Here is a 12,099-nt window from a genome sequence, read left to right on the forward strand (position 1 = left end):
TGTGTGTGGCATAATGAAGTGCAGATTATGAGACTCCGGACTGTTGAGCAACTTAAGTTGTACATCAAGCAAGAATGGGAAAAAAATTCACGTATAAAACGTTTACAATTAGTATTCTCAGGTTGTAAAAGCTTACTGAATATCGTTAAAAGGAAAGGTGTATCTAATTGAATATAGGTCAAAAAGGATTTGCAAGTAACTATATTCTGTTTTCATTTACGTTTTGCATGATGACCCACCTTTGTTTGTACAGTCGGTACACTTTACCTCAGCACCTCAATCATTACATCATCCACCTACACTATTTGGAATTTTCAAGGAAGTAACTGAGCTGAAGACAGAAACATGGAAAGTAAAAATATGCTGCACCTCTGGTTGTGGTTTATTTATAGCTGTATAAACTTTTGTCCATTGTTAAAGCTTAATGAAAATCGGCACGCCACTGTCCTCTAGTTTGGTGTATGTTTTCCATGCATGTAAGGGATGGGCAATGTTGATAATTGTCCACCTGCAACAGAAATATAATACATAAAAACTTATGTACTGTACTATATGAAACATGATTTTTCGGATAAACATTTCCAAATGTGTAGCTGTCTATTTGACTGCCATGGAATATCTCAGCAGGGGGAGAGGCAACTTCCCGTTTGTGGACCCCCAATGCCAGCTACACATTGGCCTGATAAGAACGAAGGAAGTAGAGACTTTTTTTGAATGCTGTATTTTACCATAGACACAAAGTGTTCGAGATCTCATCTTATCTTTATATTCTGAGTGTTTGCTTATTTTTTAATCATAAGCAAGTACACTGTGTAATTATTGCACATGCGGGATTTAATTTGAATAAATAATTTGTTTTTAGCTTTACTGTCTACGTTTATGCATACTCTATGTTTTTTAACTCCTTTCTCATTAGCGCACCGATATTCACCTCAAACCCGTTTGATCATTATTAGGCCAAATTCCTGAGCTATTTCATTCACTGATGAATCTCATACAACTAGTCCTGTGGTTTGGCTCTCTGGTTCATGGCCAACCTTTTGCAACAAGGCCACAACCTCAACATTGAGGTAACAGAATGATTTTTAATTATTTTTTTAAGCTCTTGAAATAATGGGGAGGGAGATGGAAGTTCTGATTTCTGCCATGGTGTAAAAAGAATACATGTGCAGGTGATGGTATGAAACCAAGAGATAGATGAGAAAGTTACAACAGTCTCAATGAATACAGGGATAAAAAAATCAAGTGAATGACCTACAATGAACTCAGTTTAAGATACTTTAAATTGCTTGTCTTATTAACATGAGTTCTTAACTGTGCTTAACTTAACTATCTTCAATGGAAACATACCTGGATTGTTGTTTGAAGTTGCAGTAAATGGTAGTAATCTGCATATTCAAAGTCTATGCCTCTCTTAACTTCCTTTAGTCCAGACTCCTTCAACTAGCTTGTTTGGATTTGATACGTTAAATAAGATAATCAGTGCAAGCTTATTAACCATTATTTAGGTTTCCTCACCACTGGCCCTACACTGCCAATCAGAGAGATCAAGAGTAAAAACTGTGCACTCTGCTTGCAAGTAGTTTACTTGCAGTTAACTTCAAGCTATTCTCACTTAGACTATATATTTATAGTATATTTTATGTTGTGCCTCAATAAGCTGATCGATATTAAATCACACCCATCCGTCCATTTTGAACGCCGCTTATCACATTCCTCAACTGGTCGCCAGCCAGTTGCATAGTAAATCTGAAACAAAGCATAATATGACTCTTAATGTAAAATTTCTGTCACTGTACAAAAAGGTGTGTGATTTAAATCTTGTATAGTTTGATCTACCTTACTGTTGTTATAAGTGTGTGACTATTGTGTGTGTGTGTTGAACATAGCTGTGGAATAAGAATGAAAAGACGGAGAAAACAAAAGGAGCTGGGAGTGAAATTACTGTGTGACACAGTGATTGTTCAATAATAGTCGTACATTTTATAATGAGGGAAACAGCAAACTGCTACAGTACGGGGTTGAAAGCAAATGACAGTAAATGACAGTATAGCAGAGTTTCAATCAGTTTGTACAGTTACTAGCTCAGTGGCCATGTGGTAGAGTGTCCGCCCTGAGGCTGGAAGGTTGTGGGTTCAAATCCTGGCCGGGTCATACCAAAGACTATAAAAATGGGACCCATTGCCTCCCTGCTTGGCACTCAGCATTAAGGGTTGGAATTGGGGGGTTAGATCACCAAATGATTCCCGAGCGCGGCACCGCTGCTGCTCACTGCTCCCCTCTCCCCCAGGGGATGGATCAAAATCACATGAGGATGGGTTAAATGCAGAGGACAAATTTCACCACACCCAGATGTGTGTGTGACGATCATTGGGACTTTAACTTTAACTTTTAACATGCAAGAATGGCTGAAAAGAAAAGCAGTGGGTGGGTGACAAAAGTAATGAGGTGGTTCAAATTTAGTGATCCCATGACTACAAGGATTTGTGGTGTGTGTTGATTAACATACCGTGGAGGGAGAGGTTGAAGGTGTCATGGGAAAAAAACTTAAAACTATTAAGCGCATTTCATTGTGGATTGGGAATGAGATCAACAAGAGACTTTGTAAGAACTTTGCTCGTATCAAGGATGACCATCAACAGATAATAAAGTCAAGAATTTATGTTGTGGCAATCTCTGACATAATTTCATAATCACAATGGAACTGGAAGATAATGGATTAGTTAAACGAAAATAGCCGATACAAGCAGTGGAAGTATTCATTTGTTTGTAGAACAGAATGTAATATTGATAATGATATGACTGTGGCCATTGATGATCTGATGAAGACAGGACATCTATTGGGGACTAGTAACGTGCGGACAAAGTTGACAAGGATATCTGTGCTGCAGACGTCTGGTAGTGTGTAGGAACCTTATTTAGGGCTGTCATTATTAAATATTTTTTTAGGGTTGATTATATACAGTATAAAATTCTTGTTGTATGTCTTTTGTTGCAACCTGCTCATGACAGTTTGAAGTCAGTGGGGACTTTCCATCTTCCTGCTCTTGTGATGGGAAAATGTGAACAGCATGATGAAAATAGTTTAAATATACATCCTCACTGAACCGGAAAGTGTATTGGTCCAATTATGGCTCAGAGAGTAATTGTAAATTTTGCCCTCCAGTTCCTCGTTGCCGAAAAGCCGGCCGGTTGTGCCAAAAAAGCACAGAAATATTGAACATTATATGTGCATCTAAAAGTTTTGAAAGATTCAAATTACGCTCACGCTGCAAAGGTTATTGTGGTCTTATAAATTATAGTGTCGGTATATGCGTATATTGATTCTCCAGAGACTTTGTGTAATTTTTATTTCATTCGTTTCCGTCAATAAGGCTTGGTTTTCATCATACTCTGCGTCTTTCCAATCATGTAACCAGTAATTAAGTCGTATCGTCAGAGGGTGTGTTGCTTGAGTGACAAATTGTGTCGGTTGGAAAACTAAATATGTGACCGCTTTATGAAGTCGAACAAAACTTTACCGCAACAGGTGCTGCAGGGCAAGAAGCAGAGAAACAGGAAGACAATTGCTTTTAAGCTCAACTAATTTCCATTTCCTGGCAATGAGACTGATGAGTTATACAATAAGAGAAACTCCATCATGAGACCTGACATTAGAACATACTACTTAAAACATACTGTAAGATATGTAATACCTTTTTTCCCATTCTTCACCTATCGCCCTTGGGGGAATCATAGAACCTGGTTGCAGGAGTGTTAGGAGCCGGATGACGGTCATTGGTTGGTTTTCCGTTGCTGAATCTGTTTCAGAAGATGTATATACTGTATTTCCTTCAAAAACTTTTCTTCCTGCATATTCAATGGACTGATGTCAATGTATCTGACTTGGTGTTTGCTGAAGCTAAAAAGGTATGCATATGCAGACACCTTATAGACTTCTTATAGACATAGTCAAAGTAAAATCCAAAGCGACTGAGTGAGTACATTCCCTTAATTCAAAGGCTTGTACTATTTCAGTATGTCTGTCCAGAATATGCTCCTTAAAATGATCTGTTTCAAGAAATTGATCAAACTTTGGAATGATTTTGAGTCTAATTAGTATTGTACTATTCACACACAGTCTGCGGCCGACATAGAAAGCCCCTGCTCCATTTGAATGACACCTTTCTATTAACATCCAAAGCATGTTGCACAACCTGATCTGTGAGGGAGTCAGTCAGTCTACTGTAGTTCCTCCAAATGGCAACTCCAACTGTAAAAATAAACCTAACAAAAATACAATCCGGATAGGATCTATTCCTATTCTGGCTGGAATCAAGAGCTGCAATAAAAGACAAAAGTTTGATGAAAGCAAATACTGTCAACATTGAGGCCCAGCAAGACCTACTTTGCTGGACTAAACACTATCAGAAGCACTGGCCTGCATTTCTTATCAAATTTTAATGTTTGTGGAGTTAAGGTTAATCTAAGGAACATGAAGTAAATGTTTTAATGAACAATAAAAATGTATGTCAATACGGCAAATTTATAATTGTTTTCCTTTTTTCATATAATCAAGTCTTATTTATTCGTGTGTAACAGAAAGCTGTATTTCTTGTCTAGAATGTGACTGTTTATTTTATGAAGGACTGTAATGGTGTTAATTTAACAATACTGTACATTTATTGTGCTTGGAGTTTGCAGAGATGGAAGGCAACCAAAGCTTAACCAAAGCTGGCCTGACTTCAAGCCAATAGAGCAAGCTTTGAACTTACTTGAAGACAAAATTCAAAGATGGCTGCAGTCAAGGCCTTGCATGCGTCTTCAGATGAGGAAGTTACAATTTGGCCGCAGTTCATTTACGAGCTTCACGCTTCTGTCCAAGATGCAAGAGATTTCAACAGAAACATTTAAAGTGATGTCTTTCTGAGCTCATGAAATTTTAGGTACTATTCTAAATAAAACATTTTGAAGGGGATTCAAACGATTACAAAGGCAATTAGGTCACAACTGGAATTATTCACAAGACAGCTTTGAACATGCGTATATTAGCCTACAAGTGATATTTGATCAAGTCATTTTTGACTTTACATTTACCGTAACAACAAAATAAATTTAAAAAAGGCATCACGTAAATTACACTTGTCTAAGTGTGTGTGTGGGTGTGGAAGACTGGAAGCTTCGGTAATCAAGCATTGCGTCTTGTCACGAACGCAGTTCCAGGAAGTTGTTATCTTTGCAGTCATCTGTCAGTTTGATTTTTTGTGCATCCATTGTTCAGTCGTGTTATGTTTTACACTTGTTAAGTGAAGATGTACTTTACTACACATCGCCGACTCAATATGTTTTAGGCAGCAGTATACAAATACTGAGCAAACATTGCAGCGTCATAACAATAAATCCCAAAATAAAGTAGAAAAACAATCTATATTACATTACAAGCAACTATCTTGTCGCACTTATTGGTTTCCTTTGTTGGCGCCGTTGTGAGTGGCAGCCTTTTCTAGGAGCCTATTAAGTACGTCTGAAAACCGAATTTTCCCCCCCAGGATAAAAAAAAAATATCCATCTATCTCTATCTATTTACAGATATTTTTTTAAATGAGCTTTGTCTAATTATAATAATGAGTAAGTACTGCGTTGCTACCTTGTACAGTTTTCATAATTGCTCAAGTTGAAGTGGTTGAACCGGGAGCTCAAGGCGGAACAAAGAAAAAAAAAAAACAACATAAGAAAAACAATGAAAACAAAATGCTTCAAATTCTTGGTGACGAAAAGTGTTTCCAGTGACGCGCCCTTTATAAAAGGTGCCATCTTAGCGACTTCCTTAGTATACAGCCTGCCGCTGCTGATTTACAAATCTTGGAGCTGCTTCTTTTCAGGTCACTAAATATCTTTCGACTAAAACGGGAACATTTTCTTTATTTCTATTCATGATTGCTATTTAATCATATTCATATCAAATTTCAATTCTATGCGTTTGAAGAGGCAATTTAATATTTTCTTTTCTCCTCACCAGATATGTTTCAGCTTCTGCTGCTTGCAGCGATTTGCCTGCAGTGGCAGGTGAATGCCCGTAAGTAAAAATAGCTTGCTAACACGCATTTAATTTTTTACAGTTTAGCTTTGATAAGGTATATACACTTTCTATTTTCTTCCAGAATATCTGAGCAGGGAGAGCCTTGAACAAGCTGTGAATGCTGCCATCACTAAAGTGGACTCGGCGTATGAATATTCAAGACAAGAGTGAGTTCGTACATTTGATCAAGTGACTTTTTCTTCTGAAGGGGGGAATATTCAAACCAGTGCTGGCACATTTTGATGAGGAAAAAAAATTATTCACACGTCAGCGCTGCAAGCTCAGGTTTATTATTAAGATAGTAGTGCATCTTATATATTTTATTATAATTCCAAGCAACATTTGAGGGACAACTCAAAACATTTCTAAAAATAAAAGCATTTCTTGGGCTGTCTGATTACCTCATTAGTAAATCGGTCTCACAGGGATTCTGGCGGTAAATCTATTGGCTTGGGCTGTGCTATGGAGTACTAGAATACTCTCGTTCGTCTTGTCTGGGTTTTTCGAAACATCCTTCGATTAATTGAACACTAAATCATACCTGCAGAAAGTTTATAATTTATAAGTATAATAGTAATATAATGCTACGATGCATAGTTTTAATGACTGTTTATATTTTTTTTATGATTGGTATTTTCTAGTTTTCCCTAAATCAAGCAGCACTTTGTTAAAACGGGACAATTTAATGCTTTTAAATACACTAACTTAATGTGGACCAAGTTGGCGTCAGCATGTTGACGTGGCCTTTTACAATTGTTCCAGTTCTTTTTGTGGTTACTTTGGACAAAAACTTTCCCAGCCCTGCCCTAAATCTGTTTGTACCCAGTGACTGGATGACAGCCAGTCAAGGGTGTAGTTCATCTGCCATCCAAGGTCAGCTGGGACAAACATCTAAAATTATGGTGAATGTCAACCTTCATGAGGACAGGGAGTGTAGACTGGTTTTTAACAACCTTAATCAGCCATGACTCAAATCAAATGGCATGTCACTAAATTTGTACACAGACTATACTAAAAAAAAACTGATCTTGTCTCAATGTACTCACAAATTTACTTACTCTGTGTAAAATCGAGTTTGCTAGGTTAAACTACAAACACATTTTTTGGTTGTAGAAATGGAAGCATGGCTTCACAGGTTAATTGGACCGACTGCCATCTAGTGGAAGAGCATTAAATTGTTCTCCCTGTCAATATGCATCGCTGGCATAGCTAGATGAACAAGAGCATTTGGAGCAAATACATACTAACAATTTGGACCAGGTAAGAATAACCCCTTCCCCCCACCACACCCTCATTGTTGTGCAGCAGTCATTATTGTAATAATTAGTTCCGTGAGTTGATTCCTACAATGCTTTGCAGGGAATGACGCAAACTGCTGTTATAGTATGTATTAATTAAATACGATGACGCCCATCTTACATGTTTGCGAAGCTCAAAGTCGGTCTTCCTGCACTTTGATCAAATTACACCAGCTGCACCACAATTTAGACCTGTTTTAGCAGTTCTGTCACTAAATTGTCAGGTGCGCCAAGGGCATGAAATAGAAAACGCCAGCGGACTGTCGTAACGCCCATTGAGGCGCAAACCAAACGGCAAATTACCAAACACAAGAAACAAGACTTGTACGAAAATAAAGATGTTTGTGCGCTGTCTACAAAAATAGGTCTCAAGACTGTGCACATTTACCAAATGACGGAGTTTACTCTGAGGCTTGCTGCTTGTAAATGTGACCTCTTGATGCTCCAGGTGCCTTGATCGTATCAGGCGGAATGGAGCCAGACCTCAGGATGTGTTGCGCTTTTTCAAGCAACCTATTGGAATTACCCGTGAGGTGGCCCGATCTGCTGATTACATGGACACCACACTAAATATCATCAAAACTTCGGCAGAAAGACGTCAAAGACGTTCCATTAACGCCACAGGTGAATGGAAATACTATCTCAATATTAGTCAAAACTCAACATTTAGGTTTCTCCAAGATTGGGTCTACCTTGTTTACCTTCAGTGTTTCTGCATTCCTACCCTGATGTGGATTTCGTAATGAGGGGCAGAAAAGAAACTTACATGTGTAGCCCGTCAATCACTGGTCTGATTTTGTTGCCAGATCTGCTGTCTGAAGAAGATCTGGAGTTTATTGCAGAACTGACAGGCTGCTCACCTCGTCAACGCATGCCCTCATGCAAGACAGTCCCCAACCTTAACATCTTTCGCACCATGAGTGGCGCCTGTAACAACGAGTAAGACAACAGTGCTTCCCAATTTGAAGCATTGATTAGCTTTTACTTACTAAAGTGAGGACTACCAATGAAAGCTCTGATGAATTTCACTCACCTGCAGGCACAATCCTCGATGGGGATCATCTAACATACCATTCACACGCTGGCTTCCTGCTCAGTACCAGGACGGATTCTCCTTGCCCCGAGGTTGGGACCCCTTGAAAATCAATGGCTTCCTTCTTCCCTTGGTACGGTCATTCTAGTTTGTTTTTTGATTCTATCCAACTGAGCATATCCAATGGAGCATATGGAATTGAAATCACCATTGTGGTCAAATGATGTCTTTATCGTTTAAGGCAAGAGAGCTGTCCAACCGCATCCTTGGCGCAGCGGTCGGCGATGTGGTGAACGACTCAGTCTTCACTCACCTGTTGCCCTCCTTTGGACAATGGACGGACCACGACCAGACGTTAGCGCCGCATTCACCCGTCATCCGTTCGTTAAGCAATGGTCTGGACTGTGACGAGAGCTGTGAGCGCTCCGAGCCTTGCTTCCCTATTATGGTCAGTGACGTCCCATAGTGTCTGTCACGCGTGTCACCCCCACAACAAAAGACGTAAGCCACATCCAGACAAACGCACTCACCGAGTCTCGCCTTGTGTACAGATTCCCAAGGGTGACTCGCGCTTCGGCAAGCAGGAGTGCATCCCCTTCTTTCGGTCAACGGCGACTTGTGGATCTGGCAACACAGGCTTCATCTTTGGTTCTCGCACTGTACGGCAACAGTTGAACTCCCTCACGGCTTTCATCGACGGAAGTCAGATATACGGCTCAGATGACGAGAAAGCTCTAGAGGTCCGTGACCTCACCACCGATGAGGGGTTGTTGAGGGTCAACACAGAGTATACTGACAAAGGCAGAGAACTGCTGCCCTTCACCAAAATGATGGCCAACGTGTGTGCAACCCGAGCTCGCATCACCAACAACCCAAATGCCGAGGAGGTGTTGTGCTTTTTGGCCGGTGAGTGGCAGGCTGAACAAGCTCATTTGGTATCTTCTCCTTAGGATTCCATCAGCAACCATTTTATTTGATGTCTACTGTGAAGGTGATGAACGCGTCAACGAGAACATTATTTTGACATCGCTGCACACACTATTCTTACGTGAGCATAACCGTCTGGTTCGAGCCCTGGCCAAACTAAATCCTTCCTGGAACGGAGAGAGACTGTACCAGGAAGCTCGCAAGATTGTGGGAGCATATCTCCAGGTTAGAGACTGCCGCGCTTGCATTAACAACACTCTTGTTTGATGAATTTGGCTGTTTACATGTTATGTTGTCCTTCAGATTATTACGTTCAGAGACTACATCGGCTACATTGTAGGACCTGACGTGGTAGCTAAGAAGCTCTCCACCTACCCTGGCTATAATAAATTCGTAGACCCATCCATCTCTAATGTATACGCAACAGCTGCCTATCGATATGGCCACTCAATGATTCAGCCATTTGTTGCCCGTCTCAATGCCGCTTACGAGGAACATCCGTTGTACCCATCTACATTGCTGCACACAGCCTTGAACACACCATGGAGGGTTGTCTATGAGGGTATGGTCATAATCTGCAGATGTTTTCTCTTACATGTCCTTGCATTCTATTACAGTTCATGTAATTAAATGATTTCAGGTGGCCTAGACCCAATATTGAGAGGAATTGTAGGTCGGCAGGCTAAGTTGAATGTTCAGGACGCCATCATGACGGAGGAACTGAGAGACATGCTGTTTAGATTCTCTTTTGAGATGGCGCTGGATCTGGGCGCTCTCAACATTCAGCGTGGACGTGACCATGGACTCCCTGGTATCTGTTTCTGTCTTGGCACATACCTGTTCATGATGTCGTGATTGGATTTTTATCACGTATGATATGTGTTCTCAGGGTATAACGAATGGCGAAAATTCTGTGGTCTCTCACAACCCCGAAATCTCGAGGAACTGGCTGTGGTGTTGAAGAATAAGGAATTGGCTGAGAAGCTTCTGGATCTGTACGGCACACCCGACAACATAGATCCATGGCTCGGAGGAATTACAGAGCCTCTGGTAAAAGGAGGAAGAGTTGGACCCTTGTTTGCCTGCCTGATTGGACTTCAGTTCAGCAAAAGTAGAGAGGGAGACAGGTAAAGAGATAACACCATATACATGTCCGCAATCTGCTCTCAAGTATAAACTCTGTGACAAAATGTTCTCATTAGATTTTGGTGGGAGAACGAGGGTGTCTTCACAAAGGCCCAGAAGGCGTCTCTTCTGACGACATCAATGTCCCGCATTATCTGTGATAACACCGGTATCACAGAAGTTCCAGACCAACCTTTCTTGTTCCGGCCACGAGGGGACGGTTACACCAATTGCGCCTACATCCCGGAGTTTGACCTCACTCCATGGATGGAAACTCGTAAGTCCCACCAAGAGAATCTTGAGAAAAAGGGTGTCAGTTGTCTTTAGGTTTTGGAATGATGGACCTCACCATTTTATGTGTCCTAGCATATGGCTTTCCTGACAGCTATCCAAACACACCCAAGCCCACTCCAGGTATGTGAAACACAAAAACACCTGTTAATTGGATTTTCTGCTGTAATATAGACAAATAGTATCTGTCTTTATAGCTTACTGTTTATACGTACATATATATATATATATATATACATATATACACATCGCAAATGGGATTGAATCGTATTTACATTTTCTTGACTAAAAATTGTGTATATTAACTGACTGCCATCACACCTTGATTGATTCTAGCTCCCTGGTCAGCCTGGCCATCCAGGCCAGGACCGGCACCAGGAGGATATGGACCTGGACTTCCTGGACCCCCTGGACCACCTGGTAAATCTATCTATTTTCTTTTCAGGCTTGAGGTACATACATATGCCTAAAACTGCTGGATAGTTTTTAACCCAGCAGTTTCAGGATATTACCTATGTTTTTCCTTTTCCAGGAGCTCCAGGTCCCTACCTATCTATCTTTGTTTTTCCTTTTCCAGGACCTCCAGGTGCCCCAGGATCCTATCACAGTGAGAAAATGGCCTTCTCTGTACGACTGAGCAATAATTTCCCCCAAGCCGGTGTTCCGATCCCCTTCCACGAGGTCATCTATAACGGCCAGAACAGCTTTGACACCAACACGGGCATATTTACTTGCACCTATCCAGGGGTATACGAATTCCAGTTCTCCTGCACCATCTACGAGCATGCTGCTAGTGTCGATCTATTGCGCAATGGCGAGATCATTTTGCATTCATACACTACCAGGCAGGATGGTTACATTACAGCTAGTGGAGCTACATACATCAAACTGAAACGGGGAGACAGAATATGGCTTGTGGCTAACTTCGGAGCCAACGGTCTGACAAGAGACAGCTTCTTCAATGGGCATTTACTCTTTACAGAGGACTAAACACTAGACCAAAACAATTTTAAAAAATAGATGTGGAAAAGCCCTTTGATCCTGTATAACGCAAATAAGGTATTGCACATATGCGTTGATCCTCGTTTTTTTAAAAGTGTGGTTTACATAGATGGGTGGATAGATAATAGACCGATCGATGGACAGACAGAGTGTGTGTTTGTGTGCGTGTGTGTGAGCGCATGAGCATATACAATTCGTCTACATACCTCACAGTCCTTTTCATTCCCCTCTTCTGAAAAAAATGGTTTGTAACATATGATGGGCTAATTTCGAAGCAACACTATTAATTAAAAAGCTCTTTTATTTTCTAAATTGTTATCATAATTTAATTGAATACGTCAATAAATATATGAATAAAGCATGTA

General features: G+C 40.5%; 1 protein-coding gene across 2 annotated transcripts; it reads left to right on the top strand.

Annotated features, from left to right (window-relative positions):
• Nucleotides 1-5,704: 5,704 nt before the first annotated feature.
• LOC133153931 (eosinophil peroxidase-like) lies at nucleotides 5,705-12,099 on the top strand. Of its 2 annotated transcripts, none has more exons than XM_061278236.1 (16): nucleotides 5,705-5,861; nucleotides 5,999-6,055; nucleotides 6,141-6,225; nucleotides 7,805-7,980; nucleotides 8,163-8,295; nucleotides 8,396-8,522; nucleotides 8,631-8,837; nucleotides 8,941-9,295; nucleotides 9,381-9,541; nucleotides 9,620-9,878; nucleotides 9,957-10,127; nucleotides 10,206-10,443; nucleotides 10,519-10,718; nucleotides 10,808-10,855; nucleotides 11,069-11,152; nucleotides 11,265-12,099. In XM_061278236.1, the coding sequence occupies exons 1-16, from the start codon at nucleotides 5,720-5,722 to the stop codon at nucleotides 11,720-11,722; spliced, it is 2,901 nt and encodes a 966-aa protein (XP_061134220.1). In that variant the 5' UTR covers nucleotides 5,705-5,719; the 3' UTR covers nucleotides 11,723-12,099. The 2 variants fall into 2 exon arrangements, with proteins under 2 accessions (XP_061134220.1, XP_061134222.1); XM_061278238.1 differs by having other exon boundaries at nucleotides 11,310-12,099.

Source organism: Syngnathus typhle, linkage group LG5, assembly GCF_033458585.1.
Source record: "Syngnathus typhle isolate RoL2023-S1 ecotype Sweden linkage group LG5, RoL_Styp_1.0, whole genome shotgun sequence".
In the NCBI taxonomy this organism is placed as follows: domain Eukaryota; kingdom Metazoa; phylum Chordata; class Actinopteri; order Syngnathiformes; family Syngnathidae; genus Syngnathus; species Syngnathus typhle.